The 27,718-nt window shown below is 51.9% G+C and overlaps 7 protein-coding genes and 2 non-coding genes across 11 annotated transcripts; 5 read left to right on the top strand and 4 right to left on the bottom strand.

Annotated features, from left to right (window-relative positions):
* The first annotated feature begins 266 nt into the window (after positions 1 to 266).
* NCU15346 lies at positions 267 to 338 on the top strand. Its single transcript has one exon. It is a non-coding gene; the product is annotated as a tRNA-Trp (tRNA).
* A 555-nt stretch (positions 339 to 893) lies between these two features.
* NCU06915 (hypothetical protein) lies at positions 894 to 2,247 on the top strand. The gene has a single exon (XM_954169.2). The coding sequence runs from the start codon at positions 1,027 to 1,029 to the stop codon at positions 2,074 to 2,076; it is 1,050 nt and encodes a 349-aa protein (XP_959262.1). The 5' UTR covers positions 894 to 1,026; the 3' UTR covers positions 2,077 to 2,247.
* On the bottom strand, positions 935 to 4,272 carry NCU06914 (histidyl-tRNA synthetase). The gene is made up of 3 exons (XM_954168.2): positions 3,760 to 4,272; positions 3,585 to 3,670; positions 935 to 3,509 (listed from the first exon to the last, which is right to left on the bottom strand). Exons 1-3 carry the CDS (start codon positions 4,080 to 4,082, stop codon positions 2,278 to 2,280), a joined length of 1,641 nt encoding a protein of 546 aa, XP_959261.2. The 5' UTR covers positions 4,083 to 4,272; the 3' UTR covers positions 935 to 2,277.
* A 301-nt stretch (positions 4,273 to 4,573) lies between these two features.
* On the bottom strand, positions 4,574 to 6,827 carry NCU06913 (hypothetical protein). The gene is made up of 3 exons (XM_954167.2): positions 6,337 to 6,827; positions 5,296 to 6,223; positions 4,574 to 5,207 (listed from the first exon to the last, which is right to left on the bottom strand). The coding sequence occupies exons 1-3, from the start codon at positions 6,760 to 6,762 to the stop codon at positions 4,969 to 4,971; spliced, it is 1,593 nt and encodes a 530-aa protein (XP_959260.2). The 5' UTR covers positions 6,763 to 6,827; the 3' UTR covers positions 4,574 to 4,968.
* Positions 6,828 to 8,993: 2,166 nt separating this feature from the next.
* Positions 8,994 to 9,064, top strand: NCU15347. The gene has a single exon. It is a non-coding gene; the product is annotated as a tRNA-Gly (tRNA).
* Positions 9,065 to 9,724: 660 nt separating this feature from the next.
* Positions 9,725 to 11,380, top strand: NCU06912 (hypothetical protein). The gene is made up of 2 exons (XM_954166.3): positions 9,725 to 10,795; positions 10,899 to 11,380. Exons 1-2 carry the CDS (start codon positions 10,261 to 10,263, stop codon positions 10,988 to 10,990), a joined length of 627 nt encoding a protein of 208 aa, XP_959259.2. The 5' UTR covers positions 9,725 to 10,260; the 3' UTR covers positions 10,991 to 11,380.
* A 1,402-nt stretch (positions 11,381 to 12,782) lies between these two features.
* NCU06911 (hypothetical protein) lies at positions 12,783 to 13,851 on the top strand. Its single transcript, XM_954165.2, has 3 exons — positions 12,783 to 13,315; positions 13,434 to 13,468; positions 13,597 to 13,851. Exons 1-3 carry the CDS (start codon positions 12,873 to 12,875, stop codon positions 13,680 to 13,682), a joined length of 564 nt encoding a protein of 187 aa, XP_959258.1. The 5' UTR covers positions 12,783 to 12,872; the 3' UTR covers positions 13,683 to 13,851.
* Positions 13,852 to 15,517: 1,666 nt separating this feature from the next.
* wsc-1 lies at positions 15,518 to 18,900 on the bottom strand. 3 transcript variants are annotated; one of them, XM_011396959.1, is made up of 4 exons: positions 18,343 to 18,819; positions 17,152 to 17,982; positions 16,621 to 17,096; positions 15,635 to 16,558 (listed from the first exon to the last, which is right to left on the bottom strand). In XM_011396959.1, the coding sequence occupies exons 2-4, from the start codon at positions 17,561 to 17,563 to the stop codon at positions 16,544 to 16,546; spliced, it is 903 nt and encodes a 300-aa protein (XP_011395261.1). In that variant the 5' UTR covers positions 17,564 to 17,982; positions 18,343 to 18,819; the 3' UTR covers positions 15,635 to 16,543. The 3 variants fall into 3 exon arrangements, with proteins under 3 accessions (XP_011395260.1, XP_011395261.1, XP_011395259.1); XM_011396957.1 differs by having other exon boundaries at positions 18,444 to 18,819; XM_011396958.1 differs by having other exon boundaries at positions 15,518 to 16,558; positions 17,152 to 18,900.
* Positions 18,901 to 23,349: 4,449 nt separating this feature from the next.
* Positions 23,350 to 27,506, bottom strand: NCU06908 (hypothetical protein). The gene has a single exon (XM_954162.2). It carries the CDS (start codon positions 27,186 to 27,188, stop codon positions 23,526 to 23,528), a length of 3,663 nt encoding a protein of 1,220 aa, XP_959255.1. The 5' UTR covers positions 27,189 to 27,506; the 3' UTR covers positions 23,350 to 23,525.
* Positions 27,507 to 27,718: the final 212 nt, after the last annotated feature.

The raw sequence follows: 27,718 nt of genomic DNA, 5'->3' as shown, positions 1-27,718 counted from the left end.
AGAACAACCTTTTCAGGGGTTCCCTTGCAAGCTAAATAAGCTGTAAACAACTTCGGAAAAGCCGGTAACAATTTGCTTGAGGGAGTTAGGTGGTACGGTACAGAGTAAGTTGTAAAATAACTTGCTGTTTCGTGTGTTCTCATCGAGTGTCTCATGGGACCCATGGATGGGTGTAATAAGAAATGAATGGGTGAACCAATGCTTCATCCTATGATTGAGTGGCAACCGTATACTTGAGTGGTAGATTTGGAGCTTATTCTCAACAAGGCCCTATGGCGCAACGGTAGCGCGTTCGACTCCAGATCGAAAGGTTATCCGTTCAAATCGGGTTGGGGTCAACTTCTATTTTTTGCGAGTTTTTCTTTAGCATTGATGCTCACCACACTTGTTTTACTGGTTTGGTCTTCTTTTTATCTTTTTAATTCTTCTTTTGAATCCTGCGTTGCAGTGATATATACCGACACGGACGCCTGGGTGTTGGCCTTACGATGATAAGTTGCGAGGAACGGGTTACTGGAGCTAATACGCCATGTCACAGGAAATGGCTGCAAAACACTTCGAATGATGGAAAACAGGAGGAGAATTCAACACCAAACAGATCACGTCGCAGTGACATTTGTCCACGCATTAGTCTCCCTACGTTCATGCATGCAATCGTCACAAACATCATGCCCCTAAGCTTCGCTTCAGTTGCATCCGTTGTTGGTCCGTCCGGCTGGCTGTCCCGGTCCGTCGCTGATGCACGCCGAAGAAAAGATGCACTCCACTCCGCCCGATCGCGGCAGCCACCGGCCGAACGATGTCATCGGGACATGCTAACCCGAAATAGGTAAACCATAAATAAACGACCCCGCCAATCGGACGGAACTTCTATCCGTGCTCGGCCTACAAAACATCAACAGCTGTCAACCCCCCAACTTACCCAACAATCCACGACCTCACTCTCTTCCATCACCAAACCACTCTCTATCACCCACCCCAAAATACTTACCCAAACCAAAGTCAACAAAACACACACAAAAAAAAATGGAAGGCGTCGACCTCCTCATCCTCGGCGCCGGCTGGACCGCCACCTTCCTCATCCCCCTCCTCCAACAACACCCCGACTCCCTCACCTTCGCCGCAACCACCACCACCGGCCGTCCCGTGTGCGGCATCGACACCATCCCCTTCCGCTTCGACCCAGACTCGCAAGACCCCACTCCCATCGCCAACCTGCCGCGCGCGCGCTACATCCTCATCACTTTCCCCCTAACCGGCAAAGGACAAAGTACCTGGCTCACAGAAACCTACGCTGCCACACACCCTATCCCTAGCCCTTCCCAAGAAAAGTACAGGTTCATCCAGTTCGGCAGCACGGGTATCTGGCAAGTAGAAGGGCGGAGGAAACGCCACGGCGCAGCCAAAACTCCAGAAGAAAAGCAAGCTGAACGGGAAGCTAGGGTCAAAGCCGAGGCGGAAGCCGCCGCCGAGAAGAAGAAGAACAACAACAACAAAAAACCCTTTGGTTTCACGACGCGACACTCGCCTTACCTGACTACGGACCCGCGCGCCATAGCCGAAGACGAACTGCTTGCTTCGTCGGTGGTGGACGGCATGGTGCTTGCGCTGTCTGGGCTGTGGGGCGGGACGAGGGATCCGCGCAATTGGGTGAGCCGGGTGGCTTTCTCGAAGGAGGCCATGAGACACAAGACGAGTTTGCACATGATTCATGGATTGGATATTGCGAGGGCTGTGTTTAAGATTATCACGACTTGTGAGGAGGAGAAGAAGGAGGAGGAGGGCGGAGAGAAGAAGAAGAAGTGGGAGGAGCATGGAAAGGGGCAGAGGTGGATGTTGACGGATGGGTTCGTGTATGATTGGTGGAGTTTGCTGATGGGGTGGGCTACCGAGGGACAGGAAGACGGGGAGCCGAGGGAGCAGGCGAAGTGGGTGATGGAGTTGATGGAGGAGGAAGGGGTGCAGGCGCTGCCGAGGAGTATGGAGCTCATGGGAAGGGCGTATGATTCGAGAGAATTTTGGAGGACGTGGGGGTTGGTGCCGGTGAAGGCGAGGGTTGGGGTTAATGCTCCTTAGACGGGCGGCTAAAATCAGAAGTGTTGGGATACATCAGGTCGGTTAGAAGAGAAAGAAGGACAGCAGGTAGAGGGCCATTGTACATTATCACAAGCATACAAGCATACCAAAATCTAGAAAACAAAATCGAGAATAACCAAACACCCGCTCAATACCTGGGGAATCTATTTTCTTTCACACAAAAAAATGGCCACACATCATCTATAGCAACAACTTCTTGACCTCGTCGGCCAAGTCATCAATAGGAACCAGGTTGCCCTCATCCTTCTGGCCCTGACCCTGATCAAGCTTCTTCAACCTGACCTGACCAGCCTTGAGCTCCTCCTCACCCAGGATGACACCCAGCGGCGTACCCTCGGCAGCCTTGAACTGAGCCTGCAGTTTAGGCTTGGCCTTGGCCATGTACTCGGCGCGAATGCCGGCATTCCATAGTTGCCTGGCAATCTTCATGCGCTCCACAAGGAGACCGTCAAAGTCCTTGCCGCCACCAAAGGCCATGACGAACACGTCCACCTCGCGCTTCTTGATGTCGTTCTCGCCGCGGGCCTTGAGGATGGTGAAGATACGGTCGATACCGAACGAAATACCGACGCAGGGAATCTGCTTCTTGCCGTACATACCGACGAGGTTGTCGTAGCGGCCACCGGCGGCAATAGAACCAACCTGGCTGGCCGGATCGTCCTTCTTGCTCTTCTTCTTCTTGTCGCCGTCAGCCACGGGCTCGGGCTTGTTGATGACCTCGAAGATCAGGCCGGTGTAGTAGTCTAGACCGCGGGCGAGCGAGAGGTCAAACGAGACCTTGTCGGTGACCTCAAGGGCATCGAGGTAGGCGGCGAGCAGCTCCATGTCGTGGATGCCGGCCTTGATGTCGTCGTTGGTGGGCAGGTCGGCGTCGGCCTTGATGTAGTTGATGATGTCGGTGATGTTGCCGGCGTTTTGCACGTAGACGCCAATCTTGTCGGCGACCTCCTCGGGCAGACCCTTCTCCTCCACCATCTCCTTCTTGACGTCGGCCCAGGGCATCTTGTCGAGCTTGTCGACGGCGGAGCTGATGGTGCGGATCTTCTCGGCGGGCACACCAGCGACGGCGAAGAGACCGTCAAGGATCTTGCGGTGGTTGAGCTTGATGGTGATGCCGAGCTTGAGAGCATCAAAGACTTCGACGATGATGCGCAGAATCTCGGCGTCGGGGATCATGGGGTCGTAGACACCGGCAATGTCGAAATCGCACTGGTGGAACTCGCGCATACGGCCGCGGGCAATGGCGGGCTGGTCGCGACGGTAGACCTTTGCGATGTGGTAGCGCTTGACCTGCTGGGTGCTGGTCATGGCGAGCCAGCGGGCAAAGGGGACGGTAAGATCGTAGCGGAGGGAGCAGAGCTCGCCACCCTGGTCCTGGAGGTCGTAGATGAGCTTGGAATCCTCGCCATACTCTGGGGTTCAAGCGTTAGCTAATCATGGTTCGGGCGAGACCGGTCGGGTAGGTTATTGTAGGTGTTGAGACATACTGCCGGCAAGAATTTCCCTAAGCTCGAAGACGGGAGTGTCGAGGGGGGTGCCGCCGTGGCGCTTGAAGACGTCGCTAACAGTCTGGCTATGATTTGAGGAAAACAAGAGTGTCAGCAACAAGAACAGAAAAAAAAAGGTGGTCATGAAATGGCAAATGCGACGGGAAGCGCATACAAGAGCTGCTCACGGAGGAGCATGTCCGGGCCGTGCCAGTCACGGGTGCCCTTGGGGGTCTTGATCTGGAGGTTGGCAGCCGGCTTGGGCGCCTTGATGTCCTCCTTGGTGTCCTTGGTGTTGTCGGCCATGGTTTTGGTGGTGTGGTCGATGTCGGCGGCGAGGTGTGGGCGCTGGCGCAAACAAGTCGGGAATTGGCGCGGGGTATTATTGATGGCGACCGGGTTGCCAGTAGTGGTGGTGCGATTCAAGAGTGATCCGACGAAACGGCTGGCGCGTGCAATTGGTATCGACTCTGTAACTCGTCGGATCAAATTCAGCATGCCGCTACGGACGGGATGGTCGAGTCGAACGGGACGAGGTCGGAGATCAAGTCGGACACGGCACGAGGGTGGAGGGGGTGGATGGGCGGGTGGATGGACGGCCGGGCGAGGGATCGGGTTGGAGGGGCACGGCCGCACCGCACTGAGCAATTGTGACTTTTTTTTGCTTTTGACTCAGTTTGGGGCCTGCGTGTTCCCTGCCAGTACCTGACCCAAGTACCTGGCAGGGCAATTCTACAGCGTCTGAAGGACAGCGATCCCCTCGGCAGGCAGTCTGACGCAGTGCCCGATTGCCGGCAGCGAAATCTGCCTGCCGGCCACGAATGATGGATATTTCAAACGGTAGGTATCTGGAGGTATTTGTCCATCCCGGCAGGCAATTTCCTCGGCTTCCCTTCCTTCCTACCAGTAGACTTTCCTTCGATGCGTACGTTGGTCCTTCAACATCCGCCACCATGGTCTCAACCTCGGACAAGACGGACGCGAACGAGCCATGATAGCCCATGACGAGCCCTGAACCTATCCCGCGCATTTTCGCATCTATTTAGTTTCTACGTCAGGCATCCATTTCAGTCATCAGCCGACTCGACCGTGGGCTTTTATACCAATCCAAAGCTCAACTCTGTAGTCCACTTGCCGGATGTCCTTGAGCATCCCGAACAACTCCAATCGCGCTACGATTGCCGTTTCCTTAGCATCCATCCATCACAGCGTTTGCACTCATCAGTGAAGATTGAGAGTGAAGACATCAAGGTCATGCAGCAATTAATGCCAAACGCGATTTGAGCTTCTCGCTTCATTTTCCACTCGATCGATCTGGATCACCGCATCTCACATACCATCGGAGCTCCATAACAATCTCTATCGGATGGGTTTCGCCTCGAGATCATTGTGCATGACTCCCAGCCCCAGCCGATGTCGTCCCAACATCTTCTTCGTCATGGCTGATTCTCTGAAGTGACGACAGCGGCACCGCTTCCGCCGTGATGCTTGCAGGCCGCTGTGTATGTTGATGTTTCCTATTGCGGAGGGCTTGGGCCAGCACTCGTGCTGTTCCCCTCTGATCTTTGGGCACGGGTTCAAACAGCTCTCTGGCCCCAACGGGGAGAAGTCTGGCGAGTCCACCTGGGGAGCGGGTAGGTACATGGTTAGCAAAAGACACGAACAGCTCAGCAGATGGAGAAAGACCATAATTTCGAAGGAGGCCACTTACGGATGACGATCGCGGAGAACTGTCCAAAGATTGGCACCCACGCCACAATAGCGGCGACCTGACCAAAACCCCAGTCATTCTCCGCGTACGACAACCCCGACAGATTCTCCGCATGTTGGCGGAGGGAATGGAAGAAGCCCAGAGAAAGCCAGACAAGAACAAAGCTAGTGAGGACCAAAAATCCGCCAAAGATGCCCGTCAAAACCAAATAGAGCGTCAGGACCGTATCTTTCCCCTTGTCGGTCATTTTGGGAGTCCGGATCCGGATGACCAGCAACGCGCCGCCCCATAAAACGATCAGCGCAAAGACGGCGTATGGAGTGCCCTTGACCAGCTTCTGCACGGTCTGAGCCGAATGCACCGTTCCCAGGCACCTGGCTTCGAACGTGGTCTTGTTTCGTCCCAGGCTGATTCTGAAAAATTTGATGCTGACGACGGCCATCATACAGAGGAGCACGGTCAGCCCGGAAAAGGTCAGCATTGGGTACTTGCGCCGACCGGGAAACCACGGCCAGAGACAGATCAGCACGGCGATGGAGTTGACGGCGCCCAGATAGGTGAAATAGCCAGAGTAGACCCGGCCGGTTGAGTCTTTATCAGCTTGAGTGATGAAGGCGATCGCGGCTATGACAAAGGTGAAGGCGAAGACGTAGCAGGTGGTCCAAAAGACCTCGAGGCAGTCGTCGGCGGTTTCGCGGAAGGCGATGGGGTCGAATAGCTTGGTCGCTTTTTGGGCGGCGGGCTGGTCGTCATGTTGCTGGGAAGTAGGTTGAGGGTCTGTGGGGCTGTCGTTGTCTTGAAGTTGCTTGGGGAGAGTTGGTTCCTCCTCGGGCTTGTTCACGTCCACCACATCTTTTACATAAAAGCGAATGTAGAATAGCAGGAACAGAGTGGCGAGGGCGGCTTGGACCATGAACGCGGCATAAACCTGCAGAACTGTCGTGTGAGACGGAAGTTGTTACCGCAGTAGAAGAAGAAGAAGGAAAAAAAAAAAAGAAAAAAAAAAGGGAAAAAAAAGGAAAAAAAAAAGGCTTTACTCACCCCGATGCCAGACACATCCGGATTGCCTTCCCATTTTAAGGACTTGCAAAACTTGTTGGGACAAGTTTTGAGGGTATGGTCAACGAGATGTTCCAAATTAGCATCCCCCGTGTGGATGAACCAGTCGGTGGCCTGGCCCAGGGTGTACTTGGTGGTGTCGTCGTCGGTACAAGACGAAATGAAGCTGTCGAGCCGATAAACAGGCAAATCCCAATCCATGTTGAACTGTTTTCCCTTTATATGACGTTGCTGACCTGTGATGTCTTGAGTCCCCCGCAGATAACCGAGGAATCTGGTAGCGGCTTCGGCACAGTCGCTGTCACAGGGCTTTTTGATGCGTTTTTCCAGGCCTCGGAGAGTGAGATTGGCGGTAACGAGAGGGTTACGGCCGGGATCTCGCCAGTCAAACTGTTCTGCCTCTGCCATGGCTCTTATGCTCCAAGGTTGCAGATCTCGTTGAGGTCTGGTGAGGTGGGATGCGTTATAAGTATCGCAGGGTAAAAAGAAAAATGAGAGCGGCGGTTGAGGACGAACTGTTGCATTCGCGGGGGGGTAGGGCTTCTTTTCTTCTCTTTGAGAACAGGAAGCTACCTACCTACCTACCTCCAGGCATCCATCGTGAGTGTGAACGCCTTGCATATCTTCTTGCCTCTTAAATGACCCAATGGCGAGGGGTTTGAAAGTTACACTACCTTCGGCCTATCAGCAAGGATTCTGTCTGTGCTGGACCAAGCATTCATCGTGGATGTGAACGCCATGCATATAGTTTGCCGCTGAGTGACGAAATCGCTCGGGAGGTGAAGGTTACACGACTTAGGGCTGATTACCAAGGATCAATCCGATCAGTGCTGGGCCGCATGAGAGCCTTACGCAGTAGGTACTCGGATCCGGCGGGGGTCATTAGATATCCTATATATCTCACACTCATCCAAGGGTCAACCGGCCTCAATTACTCGATGGGTGGCCATTACTGACCAAGGCTACCTACTGTATATATAGGTGTATCGTAGTACGAATCCTTCTGTTCAATAGGGTCGCTACGATGAGAGACCGGCCTTGGGCGGTTGCTGGTTTCCTCGGCCATGTCAATGAAGGGAGCTGCCGTTTGGAAGACATTGACGGACCAAGGTGATATTTCCCACTTCAGAATTGGTGCTCTCAGGGACGTTAATACATTGAAGGGCGACGGTATGTACCTGGCCATTCCGAATCTCAGGACTCTTGAGTACGGCCGTTCGAGGACACATCCTGTGCAAAATCGGTGCAGTGATGGCTCCGCATCCTGGTGGAGAATGAGTGATGAAGGGCCATCTTTTACGCCAGGATAACCATCAAAGCCCGCATGGCTCAGTGGTAGAGCGCATCACTAGTACTCAAGAGCGTATAAGGAGTATAGAAACGGAATTGTATAGATTGAGAGAGGAAAGGAAAAAAGTGTTGAGGGATGAGATGGAGGAGGAAGATGTAGATCAAAGGTAGGACGACGGGTGCGGGGATTGCGGGTTGATGAGGAAAGCGGTATGGACTAAAGAAGGTTCAGTTATAATCTAGTGTCCGACTTTTAAAGGAAGGAGCAATAGGTTTAAGGAGGTAATGTTGAGGGCGGAAGGAAAGAATTATACGAATTGCTGCTTCTTGAAAAGTCGCTGTGGGGGGTAAACGGTCTACCCCGTCCCAGGTCGTCAGTTCGATTCTGGGCTGTGCGCATCAAAGAGCGCGATGAATGAAGCTCGTGATCTTTTTTTTTTTTTTTTTTTGGCCGTTTTTAGTAATGCCATGGAGTTGTGACTATTTGGTGGTTTGGGAGGAGTTCCATCATCTCTTCGCTGGACGCGTGGGTACCAGGTAGAAATTTCTAGGGAGTATACAGAACCCTAACCCGGCGCTTGTGTAACCTTCCTGCAGCATTTTTGCAGGAATCTCGTGCCTTGTGCAAATCCTCAGACATTGTCCTTTCAGAAACGCGCTGGGGGTGTTGCCTGCCACAGCTTACGCAAAGATGAGGCCGGCCGTTATCTACGCTTGAACAAAAAAAGTCGCCTTTTCTCTGCACTTGTAGAAATGACCTTGGTCAGCAGTGGCCACTCATTGAGTGATTGAGGTCGATCTTTGTGTGTTTGAGTGTGGTACACAAACCGGAACCGAGTACCGTGCAGGGACCTAGCACAGATCAGACCCTTGTATACTTGTATACTCGCAGTCTTACCTTTACCTCCCTTGCGCGATCTCGTTACTTAGAGCTAACATACATGCCCAACGAGCGCCTTCGTGGGGAACGCCTTACTGCCCGTCTTGAAAGAGGAAGACAGGTTCAGCTCTTTGAAATCAATAGTGTACCCTTGATCGCCTCTCTCATCTTGCCTCTCTGCACACTACGGCATCCATACCAGAGGAAACACTACGGAGACACTCCGCGATAATGCCCGCAACAGAGGTCTAACATGAGATACTAGTGCGCTGTATTCATTCGAAATGGTACTCCCTTGAGGGGCAACAGTTGAGGTTTTGTTCGACTGAATCGGGAGGGAATGCATGGCATTGCGGCAGAATGAAATGATGCTCAAGTGTTGAAACCGAATTAAACCGTCCCTCCTTTTTGCGCGATCATGATAATATAGGGTCAAAATCTGCCGTGAATCAACAATCAACATTATCTCGCGCCAGTGGTTTAGTGGTAAAATCCATCGTTGCCATCGATGGGCCCCGCGTTCGATTCGCGGCTGGCGCATTTCTTTTGTTATTTTTTTTTCCTTTCCCCCCCCCCCCCCCCCTTTTTTTTTCTTTCTTTTACTTGGCGCTTCATCTTTGCGCATCTCGTATCAGTACTTGGAGAAAAGGTCATTGTATTTCGGTATTGATTGAGCTTCAATTTGAATATTTGTCTTTTTTGCCCAACTTGAATATGCTCCGTGAAAGCTTATCAACCTCTTCCGCTTCACCTTCAATCCGTGACTGAGGTGCCTTGCATGTCGCCTCTCCACGTTCTCTGATTCCTGCCGTCCCAAGCCCCCGGACCGCAATTCTTCAACTCCATGATCGGTCAATCGGCTTGTCAAGTGGAGGGGAACTTAAGTCAACAACGGAACGACGGACCCCAAGCCAGCCACTTTCGTTCTTTCGCGTCGGGTTTGTTCCTGACCACTCATGCTTAGGTCTGATCAGCCACTCGGAGGATTTGGGTGCCCCGCCCCGCGCCCGCCAATAGCGCACGCACCTAACGTTCGCCCGCTCCATGGCGCTTGTGCACCGCCCTGAATCAACGCAAGGGGGGCCCGTTTTAGCGGGAACGGCCCGCGCCGACGGATATTGATTGGCCACCCATTCCACTTCTGTCTTTTAGTCCGCAATTCCCGTCGAGCAAGAAGACGGAATGAGAAATGGTTCAAGTGCGACACATTCCCTTCATTGCAATTTTCAACCTTCAAGTTTCTTCTTGTGAGTTTCTTTCTCTTCCAGTGCGCACGACATACCTACCTCTACATTCTGGGTCGTTGGGGCGCTTCTGTAGGTACCTCTACACTACTGTAGCTCTCAGACCACTGCGCCTCCGGCTATTTCGAACAATACCACCACACTCCACAAAACCAACCTCAACCAACCTCCAACAACTTCATGAGGCTCCTCTACCTTGCTCTCTACACAGTCAAAATGACAGTACCAGCCACAATATTGCTTCTTGCTCGGCCTTTTGACGGACATAGAGTGTAGTCTTTGGCTCAGCTGCAACTTTGAATCTTCAAAAGGGAAGGAGACAAACAGATCAGAAGAATGGCGATAACGAAGTTCAAATATATATACTCTCAAAGTCCTACGAAAAGAAGATGATACTTGTCCCTTACCCCAAATCCATCACCGCATCTTTAGTGTAGTGTAGTAAAGTGTCATCACGCTAGCACCCAACCTGTCCCCAAAACCGCCGCCAACATGGTCTCCCTCAAGCTCACCACCACCATCATTGCCACGATGCTCGCGACCCTCACCGTCGCCGCCCCATTCCCAGGCCCAGACCCAGACCCAGCTCCGGCGGCCCCGGTCTCCTCCTCCACCTCCACCTCCACTTCCATCATCTCCACATCCACGGCAACCAAGCCCTTCAGCTTCTCCAAATGGGTAGACGACATCCTCAACCCCAACGTCGTCGCCCTCACCCCAGAGCAGGCCCTCGAAGCCTACTACCAGAGCATCAACGGCACCACTACTGAAAACAACCTGTCCAAAAGGGCTGGCGCAACCTGCGAACCCAGCAACTCCAAGCGCATGCCTGTCGCCGACGCCGTTTACATCGTCAACAAGATGGCCGCGGGCGGGCAGAAGCCCGTTCACATGCCGCCGCCCTTTTGCTCGGAATCCATCTGCCGCAGCACGAGCGGGAGGTCGGCAATGGTTGGGCAGAAGGATTGTAATTTGTATGTGGAGGAGCCGTCGGAGTATTGGGCGAGGGCGGGGGGTTTGATTATGGGTGAGTTTTTCATTTTTTTCTTTTCTTTTCTTTTCATTTTCATTCTTTCAGAGGCTCGCCTTCCAATTGTTTGTTTCTTGCTAACCCTGCCTTGTCATGACAGACGCCTGCACTTGGGGTGACATGAGCGGTGGTAAGATCATCATGCCTGCGAATTCGTACATTACTGTGTTGCTGTGGGGTCAAGGGCACTGATGAAGGTTAAAATGGGTTGAGATGACTGTCATGGGCAATGGTTTATGTGGTGGCTTCTGTGTGTTGAAGAAAAAGAATGTCATGATTTCTCAGGTTTTGTGTTTCTAGGGGGTGGGTTTTGTCTTTTTTGCTCTGTCTAGACCATGAACATCAAATGCCCTGTAGGGTCGGACAACCTGAACCCCGGGTGATGTTCGTGGGCGCGTGTCGGAAAAGATTGTCCAGAAGAATGGACCATATGAACTTGGGGAAAACTGGAAACCGCGATCAGACCGACCACGAAGGATTGATATAAAAGTTTGTTGCTATTTTCAATCAACACCCGCGTACATTCTGCCAAACGTGACTGGCAAATCTCCAATTCAATGTGATGAACTTTGTGAAAGCCGGAATTCGGGATGCAGATTGATATATATCTGACAGCCACGTAGTGTACGTACCTAGGTACTCTTTAAGGACCGCCAAAAGCAACTGCCTGACAAGACTTATTATACCCCTGCGTTTTCTACACGGCCTGGATTGCCGCTTTCCCCAGTCCATACGGCAACCCTACAGGATCCGCACGACCATGTCTGCGAGATCTAGTCTCTCCAGGTTACACGAGTTACTTACTATGCCTACTTGTACGGTAAGAGGGATAGCTTGGCGGCTAGAAACGCCGAACCCAGCCAATCTGACGATGTAGCGACGCGCGGGCGTGATGGGGAAAGGTGGTTCGGGTGGTTCGGTAAATGAGTTTTGTCTTCCGGATGATCGACACCCCCTTGTCACTTCTGCAGGCAGGCAGCCTAGAGGTACAGTACCTACCTATGAACTACTGTAGCACTCAGACCATTACACTAGAACAGCATCGGCTTGGACTTAAACAATACCACCACACCCCATAGCCAAGCCAAAACTAACGACCAACAACAACTCCATGCGGCTCCTCTAACCTGCTGTCTGCACAGTCGCAGAGACAGTCCGTCGCCCGAGAACATCGCGCTTCTAACTCGGCTTTTTTTTTTTTTTTTTCCGTAACCGCTAGACTTGGCCTATGGTTCAACAGCGGCTAGAACGGCCAAGGGCAGGAGGTGAACAGGCCGTCTTTACAACTAAGTCTATACGATGTCGGATCGTAGATTCGGCCCGTTACAAGTCAGGCCTTCGTGCCAAAGCTATCTATGTTCCATGTAACAGATGTCCGGGACTACGGAAAACGTCCCTAGGTAGCAAGGGAATGGATACCTCTCACGTACATAGGTGTAGGTTCTAGACCGATTGAAGATTAGACAACATAGATTGGGACGGCATCATAGGTGCGGTAGAGAAGGTTGAGTTGAGCTTGAGTGGCAGGATGGCGAGAACTCATGGAATGTCTCGAAACCGCGGGACTGTTGAGAAACTTCAGGAGTAGAGTTGTTGTTGTTTGTGTCTTGGTTAGTTTATAAGAACTTGTCTAGATGTAAGCCCAGAGGAAGCTTGGAGAGATGCGGGAACGTTCATGCCAGGGGAGAGAAGGCAATAACAAGATAGAAAGGCGGTAAACTTGAGAGGACGTTGACGTTGTATCTGTGCAGGGATAGCAGCCGAGGATATCTCCAGCCAAAGGGCATTGGTTGGGTTCCCGGGAAGGTAGCCGAAAGGAGGAAGAGACCTTGGAGTAGGAGTTCCACTCCTCGGCTCATAACAAGCGCCCCTATGTGAAGCCAACCCGGATCGAGGATAGGGGCATTACCACAGTAGTAGAAGGAAGGCTCGGGGCCAAGCCGCGAAGAAAATCTCCAGAGAAAGGGAAAAAGATTAAGGTATAAGAAGGACGAAGGTCGGTCACAAAACCAAAGTAGAAGAGATTCCCTCCCCATCCTCGCCTACACTCATCAGCTTCTCTTTCTTCGTCAAAATGGTCGCCATGAAGCTCGCCACCATCGTCGTCCTTGCGACTGTCGCCGTCGCCGCGCCAACCACTGCCGTCACCACCACGGACGAGGCCAAGCCTTTCAGCTTCTCCCAGTGGGTCGCCGACATTATGAACCCCGACGTAGTCGCCCTCACCCCTGAGCAGGCCGTGGAGGCCTACTACCAGAGCATCAACGCCACCGCGTCCACCCACGACGGCGCCGTGAAGGCTAAGCGGTTCAATAGAATTTGCTGGACGGACCCAAACAGTACCGAAAGACGGGCCAAGGTCGACGACGCTATCAAATGTGTAAATAGCCTGGCGGCGTTGGGGAGCACTCACTACAACATTGACTACGAACAAAGCATAGAGCTCTGCCGTGACACTCCAGGAGCGCGGTTGGTAGTTGGGCCAGGCTATCCCGCTGGAGGTGCGGAGGCCACAGCGTAAGATGATTCCGTTCTGTCCCCAGCATTCCCGACGCGAGTCGGCGTCGTCTGCTCATGATCACCTCTATTCCAAGACGAGATTAATTGCTAACGTTTGGTCTGTGGGGACATTTAGTGACAAACTCGCCGTTGCTGCTGGCAAAATCATGGGTAAGTGGCCCAAGCTTGTCTGGAACTAATTACCCACCTACGCAATCCAATATTCTTTCCTCTTACCCATTTCCGATTGAAAGCCAGGCGACCGGGCACGTTTCTAACAATTGTGAATCTCTTTACAGACGGTTGTACCTGGGGCGGCACAACTGGTGGAAATATTTTCGAGGAATGGAGCCCTTGGTTGTGTATCACCCTGGAGCGCAAGTGATAAGACTTGTATGAACAACTGGGTTGGGGGACGGAGATATGAATTTGTGAGTTATTGCCAAGGCGGGATGGGACATGGTCACGAGGATAATGAGGAATGGTAATGCCGAGGGACAAGGAAAGAGATTTAGGAATACATACAACCTATCTTGCAAAATTCTGTGCAGGTCCTGACCCAATCCATTTGGATGCCCTGTCGAATCACTTTTCCGATGTCTGATATGTTGTTGTCTCGCCGGCGGCGGTAGTGTCAGACGGTTGAGGAGGCCTTCCGACTAGCTAGAATGTTCGACAAGGAACTGAAGGGCAAAAGGCAGAGGATCCCTCTATGACGGTCATGACTGCATGGTGTAGAAGGTTGAAGGTAGGCGGATGAGGTAAGGGAAGTGGTGAAGGAAAAGACTTGAATTTCGAAATCTGTGGAAGTTTTTGCGTCACTTTTCTGCGCGGCCGGAAAAACTAGCACCGCAAGCGGGATCGGACTGGCCATCTCAAGAAAAGCACAGGAGCCATGGAGCCACTTGCTCAAATGACTCTCAAAAAGATCCCCTCATTGTTCTCACATAGGAAAGTGTGTAATCCCGGGAAAGAACCATCGGTAGGGACACCTGGGGGAAGCAGGACGACTTGGGAAGGAACCGCCCTGGACTAAAGTACCTCGAGCATGGCACTCGAGATGACGAACAACGACCAGTCAGAAAATTCATCTGGCCAAATGTCGCCCAACGTTTGCCGCTACCTCTATGGCGCCGTGATGCTCAATGCCTGGTGATGGAATCAGTCAGACTGGAGTTGGCTCTAGGCTCTAGTCGAGTCCAATTCCATAGCACTTGAATTGGTTGAAAACCACGGGGAGTGAGTGGGTGGCATGGAAACCCAACGATGTGAACATAGATATACAAAGACGTGCGAATTTGCAATGGAGAAGACGTGTTAGGTCGGAACAAAGAGATAGTGAAAGAGATACTACTAGTGAAAGAGAAATTTTCCGACCTAAAGGTACATTGAAGGATGCTTGAAGCGGGAAACTTCGAGTTGGAACAAACCTTGTCTGGAAGACAATGGGTGGGAAGAAAACAAAGAAATATATCGTTTGTCTTGGTGTTCAAGAGGAAGCGCGTCGCACACATGTCATGCCGTGTAGTGTAGGTCTCCGTCTTTTTGCACGTCTTCACTCTCACTTGCATGACTCTTTAGTCCAGCAGTGACTGTGAAGCCCAAGTCGTGTCATCCGACTCCCGACTCGTAATGGGATATGTGCGACTACATGCGATAAACGAGCCATCGCCCACCCCTCGCAGTGTTTGGTTATCTTGTGATATAAGCGCCCTTGGGCCATTTGCAAAGTGTAACGTAATCTGCGGAACACTGTCGATCAGGATGGTCTGTGTAATTCCAAGTGTCCCATGACTCGAGCACGACCATCTTCACATCTCCTTTTGGTGCCTTGGTTGCTTGGCTAGCTTGGGCTAACACTACCTGATCCTAGATGATTATAATACCGCCGTCGGCGTCTGACAATCTACCGCTACAATATACCTAACCTCTGCTGTCATTTTCCGCCCACGCCGTCGTTTCCGACCTGAACGTGATCAGACTCTGAGCATTGTCGATCATCCCAGGGGCATCCATTTAGGGGTTTCTTGGACCTTTCTTGGAATGCTCCGCTCGCAACTTGGGTAGTGCCGATTTCCGCGTTGGGATGTGCTTGGCAGCTCAACGAACGGCCTCTCCGATATGGTTGCTGCATCCAGTCTCTGAATGACGATGTCGACCGATTGACAATGCATTGGAGATAGGTCATGGGTCAATCAATGGCTTTGGGCGAACGAGTGGTGAGATGTGGAACCAGATATTAAAAAGCCTTCTGGTGATGACAAACCTTCTTGCGCATGGAGGACGGCAAGAGGAATCAAGACAGTACAACCAAGTCAAGCGCGCGATGTCAAAGGAGGGGATATCTCAAAATAAAACAACTACTGTCTAAAGCAACTAGAAAAAAAAGAACCAAGCAAACCTAAAAAACCACACCCGACACGCCCCATGTAGCAACGGTGCCATAAACAAGAGCTGGAAACCACAATCTTCCATTTTTTTCTTCTTCGCCCAAAGAAGGATGTGTAAGGACTTGGCGTCTCTTTCCCTCTCGCCCGCATCCAGCTCAAGTATAGCAAGCATGGAATGATATACTTTGTGTGCCCAGCAGCAACGTTCCCCCACCCGTTCGGTTCGTCGTCGTATCCATCCCAATATAAAAGCGGGAGATTAGGCAAGAAAAGCAGTTGGATGGTGTAAAACTACAACGCCGTATACTCTTGAAATCGAGGTACCATTATCCGTGTCTAAAGCCAGCTTTCTCTCCAAGATCGGATAGGTCCTGCGTGCCTAAACGTACGGAAATGCATTACTAGAGAGACCGTTTCCTCGTGGGAAGGGAACTTCTTAGCTCCAGTCAAACTACTCCCGCAACACACCACGGCTAAACATCTCAGTAAAAGCCAGCGGGTGGAAAACCATTCCTGTCTTGTGCTGGTGAACCGAAATCGTCGCCCATCCAGGCAGGCAGATTCTCAAGCAACGGAAAGAGGAGTCGTTCATTCAGGAACGACCGAACTGGCTGATATCTAAAAGGGAGTAAAGGAGAGAATAGCGCTGAGGCTGGCAGATTCTCAAGAGTCACACCCACTTTGTGCCCAAATGATCCGCTTTTCTCGTGCCAAGAATTGCCTGCCTAGGAGCTTTCGTTCGTGTGATCGATCTACCAGTAATAAGCCGAAATGTTTCCCTAACGCCGAGTATGCGGATGTGATGAAAGTGTATAATACAAGCAAGTCTTTTTGTTGTCGTCGATTGGTGACTTGATCATGCATTTGTAACCTAATTAAATCGTCAGTCAGATTGATGGCTAGATCAGGAGGCTGAAAAGTAGAACCACGTACGCGAAGGATCCTCCTGGAGTAGTCTTGGTTGTCGGCGATACTGCCATCACTTAATCTCCTCTGCACGAGGACAGGGTCGAGGCGGGCGTCTGCCATGGACATCCCATCGCTGGTGCTGGGCGGCTTGCCAACGAAAGCATTGACGGCAGCGTTGCGTCGATGCTCATCCTCAATCTCCTTGTTCCGCTTGCGACGCATAAAGAGGAAGACACCCCCAACCGCGGACAAGACAACAACGACTGCCACCACAGTGCCTGCCACAATTCCGGCCGTGTTGCTCTTTCCCTTCTTGGAATCGTCGGGCAAGATTGATTCAGTAGTGGTGACAGTCGGTTCGGATACGGCGCTTGAAATGCTGGACGTCTTGGCCGCAGCAGTTGAGCTTGGTGCTGCGCTGGTGCTCGAAACCTTAGGCTTTGAGTTCGCAACCTTCGGAACGCCCAAGTTGTAGACGCTCCACGTATCAGCACCACCGCCTGTAAAATGATTAGCATCTTACAAGGTATAACTCAGCCAGTCTCTGTAACTTACAATACTCCAAGTTATAGCCCGAGCATGTGATATCGCAATTTTGTATGTCGGTCTGGGCCGACTCCGGCGGATATTCGGTACCGCACCAACACTGATCTCCTTGACTCATCGCGGCAACGGTCGTCTTGTTGTCCTTACACCATTGAAAACAGAGACCACTCGACACACCGAGATCCTTCTCTAGACCATTGCCGAAATTCATCATTTGTTGAGTGTTCATGCGTGTGGTGAACAGCTTCAAGGTGCCTGAATCGTTGTAGCAGCCGTGGTAGGTATTTTGGAGAAAGGCGGGTTTTTCAATTGTCGGCCATGGTGGATCGTCTCTGACGAATAGTGAGCCCAAGGGTTGATGCGCTGTCGCAATGGCGCAGTTGGCGGCGAAAGCCGTTACCAGTACCGATATCGACTTCATGATGTACGGTTGAAGGCCTTCGAGGTCTTGATGTGACGATGACAAGTCGTGGGTAACGGCAACGGTCGAGCAATCAGGTCGTCGTCGGGTTCTTGTCGTTGTCGTCGAGTGCTAATTGTGCTTGAGGTTGGGTCAAACGCAATGAACGCAGGACCCTTTGAGAGCCTTTGCGGCTTAGAGTTGGAGAGGACAAGAGGGGATTTAGCCTCCTATGTGTCAAATTGAATGTAAATGAAGCGGAATTCGATGGACTGATGTCAGGGAGCGGTGCTGGCCCTTTCTTCTTGTCTACTGTTGTACCCTTTGTTTGCGAATCCCTTGGTGTTCCTTGTTGATGGTTGTCGAGGTCACGAGTGGTTGGACATTGCCTTTGTTCCAATCGGTGTCGGTCGACGGAAGACTATGACTCGACGACAGTGCTGGAGCGGGCCGAGATGGTTAGTGTGACTTGTGGACGATGGTCAAGAACGGAAGTCGGGGGTCGGGATGCGACCGGGCAAGTGAGCGTGATGGTGTCGTTATCGTCGTCGTGGATAATGATTGTGTTGTGGTCAAACGATGGGAATTGTCGGGCACGCACACACGAGAATAGGGAGCGGAATTGAAAGGAGCGACAGTGTGGGTGTGGAGGAGGGAGCGGAAGTGGTTTTGTTTGAGAGGGAGCGGCCGGCCGAAAGTACGAAACTAAAGGCGCAAAAGTGGGAGTGGGTGTGGGAATGGGACGGAGTGGGTGGGTGTGTGGGAGGCAGCGACTGGAGTGAGAGAGAGCGGGAACACACAAAATGGGAGCGGCAAAACTGAGTGGCAGACTGGCTGGCTGGGGACGGAGACGACGGACGGACGAGCAGGAACCAACGAAAGAAAGGCAACAAGAACGGACCTGTGAAAGAGACGGAAGCCACTGTCCACTGAGAGGGGCAGGGGCCCTGGTAGCGCGGCAGGTGCAGACTGCAGTGCAGTGCAGTGCAGTGCAGTGCAAATGCGCACTGCAGTGATGAGACTGAGTGATTGATTGCCGACGGACTGGAGCGGCGGGGGCGGCCACCGTAGGTACCTCTAGGTAGTAGGTTCTTTCTCCGAACCTAACCTGGCAGACGGAATTTTCCAAATTCAATTGATTTCAAGGAGTGGCCCGCGATTCCTGTTGTTTGATTCAAAAACCAACCGCATCCCCGAAAAAAAGATGAGCGAGTGGAAAGAGTTTGAGAGAGTGGACAAAAACCAAAGACCAGGCAGGCACAGGCGGAATGTCAAAAGGAGCTGAGGACCGTCGAGACCCGGACACCGCGGCGAAAACGGGGGCAATGCGCGAGTTGGGGGAGGACGACGGGGTTGCTGGGAAATTGCGCGATGGAGCCCAATTCCCTGACGCCTGGGGCCTCGGGATGCATCATTCAAAAATCGAAACGAGAGGCACATGCATCCCGGTCATCTCTCACCTCTCATCTGTATCGAGATCCACAAAAAGGGAGGCTGGGCTTGTCACTGACCAATGAAGGAAGTTCTTTGCCAAAAATATGTGCCTTTACAGCTTGCCATTGGCCAGAATCTGGTGGAGTAACACTGGAGCACGCACATTTCAGGGGTACCCGTTATTCTGTCGATCGCATGGCGGTAGGCCAGAAGGTGCGAAAAACGAAAAAGAGCGAGGAAGGGACCACGACTTCATGTTCGTTCAAATGGAAGGTTCTGCTATTACGTTTGTACTCGGGTTAGCTAGGACCTCGCTCACTGTTAGTGCTCTCGAGGGTTTGCCGGACTGACCGTATCTTTTTGCAGCACCATTGATACCAACAGTTACAAGCGCTCCTGAGCTTTACCTGTAGCCCGGCCTCGCAACTACTCCATCAAAACCAGGAAACTATCATAGAAAACAGGAGATGAGACACGATCTACCCAGAGAACAGCAATCTTGCCATCTTACCTCTATTCGGGATGAACGACAAACAATCATGTTCTGCTTTCTGTACCACATCAGAAGACGCAAAGCCTTTTCTGTGCAATCATTTTACCACCGGGATTCTGCCCCTTTTCTAATGTACCTGGGGGGATACCCAGATGAATGACTGAAAGAATGAATGAAAGATGATGGTGACTTGCCAGCTTGCTTACATATGCACAGCATCGATGAAACGGGATCACCGCCAGCTTGAGCCACGCGGGCATCAATGTTGACGGTTTGTTGACCACTCCCAGCGGTCCAACCACACGCATCCGTCGCCATTGGGGACCATCCGACAACGACGATACGTAACCTCTTGACGAAGAAACAGGGGGATGGCAACATGAAACAACAAACACGGGGGGTTTGCCAGACAAAGATTCCACCTTGACGGGCACCACCCTTTCTCAAACGGTCGGGTCCCGTCATTCCCCAGGGCACCGAGAGACCGTGGCCGAATTGAACGAGGTCTCTCAATTGGGGGTCGTTTACTTATCCCACTGTTCAGGTCCTCTCCATTCCCATTCCATGTGTATTTCTTCCATCGCCATCTGTTTCTCCATGGTGTCAGTCTCTTGCCAAGATGGAGGGTCGAGCTTCGAGAGCTTCCTTCCATGTTCGCTTTCTCCAGTTGTCTTGGCGTTCGGATACGAAAGGAGTCTCCACTTCAATGACACTGCATGGACTGGTCCAGCCAGGCTTGCAGCATTCTCAGTTCAGCGGATAGGATTCCCATGATCTGTCGAGAGCAAAAAGCAAAAGCTTGTGCTTTGAAAAGAGGGGGCCAACCACAACCATGAAATCATCAACGCCCATCAGTAAATGCATCTGTCAGCTAATTAGGATACCAAATACTATTGGAAATACTACTTCAGCTACTTCAGATACGAAGTGTAGAGTGTGAGTTACAAAAAGGCGCCGCCTGACCGCAGGATATTCGTATCACGGTAGCATTGCGCTACACACCATTGCACCACTCTCAAACAAACTGCTACACTACACTACCTCCCTACATAGTGTAAGTGTACACTACGCATCGCCCAAAAAAAAAAAAAAAAAAAAAAAAAAAAAAAAAAAAAAAAACACCTCTAGCCAGAGTTCATTCAACTTACACCGTTTTGGTTCTCAAACACAGGACTCCGAGTGTCGTCTCTGTCTGGTGTACATCTGCCTCCTCAACCCCGTCAATAAATGCCGACCCGATTGTTCCGAGAGCTTTTCTTCCAGCGCACGTTAACCTGAACATACTTTAGTCAGCAGCGGATACCTGCCTAATCCCGTGGTCATCACTGCTTTTGCAGTTCCCGTTCCCTCTTTCTTGACGGGAAAACTCCGGCGGAGCTCTGGAGGAGGTCGGATCGGGCAACAGGATCGATCACCTTTGTTTATACTTATTTTTCCCCGTCCTGTCCTTGAATCGTTTCTTTCCGGTTTCGTAATACACACACTACACTAGACGGGTAAGGTAGGTAGACAGTGGCATCTGATGCTTTTGGAATTTCTTGCGAAGCACCGTTGGTAGTACTGCTCGCTACTTATTGTTTCGGTGCTGACATGACCACTTGCAACTGGCAATCGCAACTGGCAACCGCAACTGGCAACCGCATCACACACGCATGATAGTACTGGCAGCTACTTCCAACAAACTGGACGATCTCCTCTCTTCCGCCCGTACCTGCGTTCGGCCCTACGTTTCTACGTACCTATCTTGGTACATGCAAAGGTACCTACTTGGCCCGTACATGTGTACATAATACCGCTCGTATAAACCCTACTGCGAACCTACATAAAATAGGTCCCTTTTGGAAAGACGCCCGTCCCCAACCGCAAGAAATGTGTAGTATGTATGTAGGTTCCCCTGATTTCTGCATCAGTAACGTAAGAAAAGTCCGTCCCTTTTTCTGTACATACATACAGCCACCACCACCACCAACCACTCTGCAACTCATCGCGATGAACCGTACCATTTCGTTCCATCGATTGATACCTACTTACCTCTAGACAGCCCAATTCGGAATCCATCCATCTCTAGTTGAATCCACCCGTTATGTATCTGGTTTCTTTCTTCTGGCTTTCACTTTCATCCGTACATATGTACTCTCTACCTAGAGGATACAGTACTTAGCAACGAATGCGTCATGAAATTGGTACCAAAGATAGACGGACGTAAAATGCTATGTAAAAGACGACGGGGAATCATGTAGGGTACCTAGTCTCGAAATCAAAGCAATGACCGACCGGACTGATCCTCAGGAACCAAACACCAAATTACCTATGCACCTGCCCGCTTCCGCGCGCACATATACGTACCACGCTCAACTGTTCGTTCTCAGCACTGCAGTCAGCACAGCCTCCGCCCGCCGGGCCGCCGGCAGCTGTCATCTTGAGCCTGTGCTGCCTGCTTCCACTCGATACCTGTAGGTATTTCTATTTCCTGGGGCTTCCTTCCTTCCTTCCTTGCCTTGCGCCGCCCGCCATCAATGTCACTGCACTTTGATTTGCTTGAGTGACGGCCTGTCAGACCTTGGTGTACTGTTGGAGTCTGTGCGCCAGACTAACGAATTAATGCGCTTAATGCGGCGGGTGGAGTTGGTTCCTAGCATCCATCCGTCGGAGTTCCTTACCCGGCCCGCTGCCCGCTTGCTTTGCTTCCATGCTTGCTGCCCGCTTTGCTGCCAACCGACTGAACCGACGTCCGTTGTGTAGTACAGTGCAGTACAGACCTGAGAGTGTGACACTGACACTGACAAACAGGTGACGGCTGACAGCGAGGTGACAGCTGATAGCGAGGTGACAGGTGACTAACAGGAAACAGGAGACATGACATGACCGGACCGGATTGGACTCTTACAACTGGAACTTCGGGAACGGGATGAACTGCGCGCATTGATATACATAGTACTGTACTCTACACCAACAGAATAGGGGAGATTACCTATCTATGCGACGCGACGGACGGGCTTTGGTGATACGTACTATTTACTTATTTATTTATTCATTCATTGCGTGCGATCCGTTCACTGTACTTGTTTGATCTGTTAGTGAATGGATGGATGGATGGATGGATGGATGGATTTCATAATGGATTTCATGATACACGCAATCAATGGTACAAGCAAATTACACTAGTACATACGTGTAGGTAGTGTATATATAAACTATTCTAAGATGAGATCTTCGAGCACGGAAGGGAAGGGAAAGGAAGGGATATCCGAGACCTGTTATTGAATCGGGGTCTAGAATGTCTTAGTAGTGGGAATCGAAGAGGGTAGCAGCTACAATGCGATGTGAACGGGGAAGTGTGACCGGCTTGGAAGGGAATCATCGGAATAACATCAATGTTTGTTTGTGTAATTTTGGGACGTCAAGACAACAAGGACAATGTCAAGTGAAGCTGATATCTTGACCAAGCCACATAAAGACAATGGACAAGAGAGAGAGGGAGAGTCACGGAGTGTTGATGAAATACCCCTCAAAATGGACTTTTGCATGATTGCAAGTTTGTCTGGCGGTGCTTATGCGTCAATGCACTAACAACATGCCTGCTGAAATGATGAGCATGCACGCTAGCGCACTATCCCTCCATTTCCCGCCGCAGGAACTTCGTGATCCTTTCATGTGCCGCCATCCGTAGCCACATACACACCCAAGCCTGGAAATCCACCACGCTCTCCAGTCTCGTTTGTAAGGTTACAGAAATAAAGGTAATTACTAAGTCACTGAAGCTTTTGTGATACTCGGTCCTGTATCATATACATTGATTAACCAAGCAGCATCTCGATAACAGTTTGTAACTTTTCAGTCAAAAAACAAACAAACAAACAAGAGCAATAAAGCAGCAAATGGGACAAAAGCTTCAGTTGTTGGAGCTATCAAGCTAAACTAATGAAGCTTTAGAGATATCGAACTCATACGTTCAACAACGAACTAATGAATAAGCACAAGCAACTTCAACTGATCAGTCTCGCTCTTCCCCTCCCCTCCCCTCCCCTTCCCTGATGGGCCCAGGCCTAACTAAGCCTACCGATGATGCTCCTCACTTTCCACACACTCCGTCCGATGCGTCTTCCAATCCCTCCTTTGACACTCGGCGCTACAATACTTGACTTTCAAACACCTCGCACACTTCCTCAACACCTCGGCCGTTTTCCCCGCTGTCTCCCCCCCGTTTGCTTTTCGTTCCTCCACCAGCTCTTCCTCCCCCTTTCCACAGGACCTACACCTCTCCTCCTTTTTCCGAAGTGCCTCCTCCAGCCCGCGCTCGGCAATCTTTTTCGCCAAAACCGGATCAAACACCACCTTTTCCACGACAGGTGAGCAATACGGAGCGGAAATAGCCACGCGCGTGGCGTGCGGCGCGGCGGCGGACTCCCAGAGGGGTAAGGAGAGGTAGTTGGGTGGGAAATGGCCGGTGCCGCAGGTACAGAGGACGGGGTCGCCATTTTTGAGGCTCAAGGGAACCTGGCCGGTGGTGGCGTATTCGCATGACGAGGGGGAATGGGACCAGGTACGGCAGCGCTCCGCAAAAGAAGGGAGGATGGATTTCCAGAGGGCGAGCTCGGCGTCGGTGACGGAGAGGTCGACGCAGTCGAGGGTACGGAGGAGGACGAGGAAGGATTGGAGGTCTTCATCATCGTCATTGTTCTTGTTGTTCTTTTTGGCAAGGAGAGAGTGAGTAAGCGGCAGCACGGCTGCGTCGATAACTATCCCGCCACCAGACTGAGCGCTGCAATCGAGTCGGATCGCGGAAACGAGGATGAGGATGTGCCTACCACCCGATGACGATGAACTGGACCCGGACCCGGAAACGGGGCAGAGGGCGAAAAGACCGGACTGTCCCACTTGTAGGCCGGCAGCGATATTGATCATGGTATGGAGAGACTCCTTGAGGTTCAGTCTTGCCGAGTCCCAGCTGGTTTCAGGCAGACCCTTTTCCAAAGCGGCTTGACGCTCGTGGAGTTCGCGGGGCGAATACATGGAGGAAGCTAAGGGCCCGAGAAATGAGAGTCCAGAGGTGTCGGAGATCGAAAGGATGGGGAGCGAGTCGAGGTTTACCGTGGGGGCGTTGAGGGTGGTGGGGACGAGCTGGCTTGTCTCTGACGATGACTCGGTGGTTTGAAGGACCGTAGGGAAAATGTACTCGTCTAGCACTTTTGCAGCGAGAGGGTTGAGGATCGCGGGCGCGATCACTTCAATGTACCCTGACTTGCGAGCGACGCGAGTTTTGCTGCCTTCTTTAAGGACGGGAGTCGGGAAGACGAGTGGTTTGACGAGTGTCCCGGCGCCCAAGACAATGTCGATAGTCCACGGAGAAGACTGTCGAAGACTGATGGGGACCGTCTTATCAGCCAGTAATTGCTTGTCCTCTCCCGTAATGAAATCCAAATGGCCGGTGATGGTCGTGAGAGTACCCGAAGTGACGTCGAAGCTGGCAGTAAACACGGGGCAGCCATCCGCTTCCGCCTCAGTTGCCGTCGTCGACCCAGACACCACCTCCCCCAACACTTTTTCCAACAAGGTATCCTGCACGACATTACCGCCAATCTTTTCCATGATAGCTTGCCGGAACTCCTCCCTATCCATCTCAAACTGGCCACCAACCACGCCGATAAAGTCCATAAAGGTCTGCCACAGACCCTTACCCCAGGATATCTTAATCAAATCTTGCCCCTCATGCACCACCCGCTGACCCTCGATCTGGTAAATCACCGAATCCTTATAAACACTCCACGCCGCCTCCGCCAGTTCCTTTGCATCGACGTTGACGACCGGTGACTTCCCCCACTTTCCGCCGTGCTGCTGCTGCCGCCCAGGAGCAAGCCACCTAGAATGTTTCCTAGAAAGCCGATTACTAATGTGCAGTCCCTGTTCCTCCACCTTCTTCACCCTAGCAGCCGCAGCCGCAGCCATACCCTCCTGGCCCTTATCAAGCCCTTGAAGTTGTTCACGATCCTCATCATACAGACTACTCGCGGCCAAAAGACACTCATCCACCGTCGCCTTGACACTAGCATTACTCCAATATTCCACCGGTGCCATACCCAGAATAAACGCGCCGGTCGTGCTGTTAGCGAAAATCGAAGCCTCAGCCTGGGCAGAACTAGAATTATTAGAGTCCATGTTGCCATCGCCGTTAACATTATCATCGACTAGCGAAAGCCCGTCCCCGTCGTCCAGAACCAGCGTCGAAGAAGCGCGGTCTTTGAGTAATCGCTTGGCGGCTACCAGCAGCCCAAGAAGGCCAGGCGGGTCGGGAACTCCAGCTGCAGAGGGGTCCCAAAGCGAAGAGAGGTCGGTAGTGTCGATTATGTCGAACTGTTTCTTGGTTTTCGCCGCGGCTGGTGGGTGAAGGAGTGACTGGCAAAGGGGGAACCAGCCGTCTACCGCGAACCGAATCGTCAGTCCCTTTTGCTCCGCGGCCGCCAGCTCCCGGAAGGCAAGAGACCATTGAGTGAATTGGTGCATCGCTACGCGGAGGGCTGTCATGTGCCCATTGGGGTCCTCGTCAATGCCGTCCTTGAAGTCGTTGCCGTCTCTGTCAATGCGCAGCGGGGAGAGCTCGGTGAGAGGAGCCTTGATCAGCGCGAGATGGTACCCCAGCACGCCATTGGAGGGGTAAGCGAGACGACGACGGCGGCCCGGGGATTGCGATTCGGACTCGGACTCGGAATCCGGTTCGGATAACAAACCGGCGGCAAACGTAGGGTTGGGAAACAGCATCATTGCGTTGGCTATGTTCTGGTCAAACTCCCACGCCACTTGAACGTAGAACCCGATCTGATCCTTCAAGAGCACAGTCAACGGCGCTACCGAAGAGCCTAAGGCCCACTTCTGGCGCTGCTCGTCGGGCGATGACCGCATCCCCTCGACAAGAGCTGAATGAAGTTCTCGGACCTTCTCTGTATGAAGTGCTGACCTTGCTGCTTCGGCGTATTGTTCCCAAACACCTCTCACCGCGTCCAAGCTCTTTTGGTTGACCAAGTGTATCGTCCCGCCGTATGGTCCTTGCTCCCAGTCCTCCATCGTCTTCGATACCTGACATAACTTTTCCGCCTGGGAAGCTAGTAAGTTGCGCGTTTCGGGATCGGGAAGGAATCGGGTGTAGTAAATGTCCCATATCCTGGCGAGCTTTTCCATTGCAGCCTTTCCTTTCGCATCCTTGTCCTTATCATCTCCCTCCTTCACATCCGCCTCCTTCTCAGCCCCCTCCTCCACATCCATTTGCTCCGCACCCGCCTCCTCCGCATCCTTTTCCACCTCCATATTACCACTCCCCTCCCCATTTCCTCCCGCTCCAGCACCATCCAAATCCACCCCCAAAAGAAGACTCAACACCAACACATTCCTCGCCACCACGTACTTGTCCTCATGACTCACCGTAACATCGATTTTCCTCCTCCTGCTCTCTCCTAGACCTAGACTGCTCCTCCTGCTGTTGTCCCTCCTCCTCTTGCTCTCGCCACTTTCTTGCAATTTATGCTCCCCAATTTCGGCATAAGCAGTATACAAAATATGCCGAACATCTCTCCCTCCAACAACGAGGACATCGGCGTCTAGATCGGGTGGGAGGGGAGAAACGAGGTTGGTTGCTGGGGTGGTGGATAGGGGATCAAAGGGTTGTTGTTGTTGTTGTTGTATGAGTTTGGATTTGGGTGTGGTGGTAGTATCTGGTGTCGTCGTCATCTCGTCTGATTGCCCTGGGAACCTCCGTCGAGAATTTGAACTGGACTGAATATGAGTTGGGTATGTTTTTGTCGGTGTTGATTTTATTTGATGCTATGAGATGCTCGCGTGGTTTCGGGGTGCTCGTTGTGGAATCGGAGATGATGGTTGACTACTCAAGTACGAGGTAAAGTTGATTGGAAATGAACTTGGGATACAAATTGATAGTTGCTGTTGAGACGTATGAGAAAAGGGCGGAAGTTGTTGAGCCCAACAGCAATGGAATCTGACAGTGCCTGATGGACGCTCCAGCTCTCTTGCAGTGACCCCAGGCACTACACTACCAACGAAGTGAGGTCCAGTCGGCGACGATGGTGGGGCTTTCCATGTCACGGTGTTGTCACAGTAAATACACAGTGGATGTCAAGGTGAGGCAGGTGGCTCGTGCACACATATCGATGTTTAGCTGTCTTGGCTGCCGGTGAGGCAATCACGACCACGTGCTACCTACCCAACGATGCGAGACATTCAACGGGCCAAAGTCACGATAG

This window comes from Neurospora crassa, linkage group VII (assembly GCF_000182925.2).
Source record: "Neurospora crassa OR74A linkage group VII, whole genome shotgun sequence".
Taxonomy (NCBI): Eukaryota; Fungi; Ascomycota; class Sordariomycetes; order Sordariales; family Sordariaceae; genus Neurospora; species Neurospora crassa.
The sequence above is the reverse complement of the archived record's forward strand: the minus strand, read 5'-3'. Positions and strand labels throughout refer to the sequence as shown.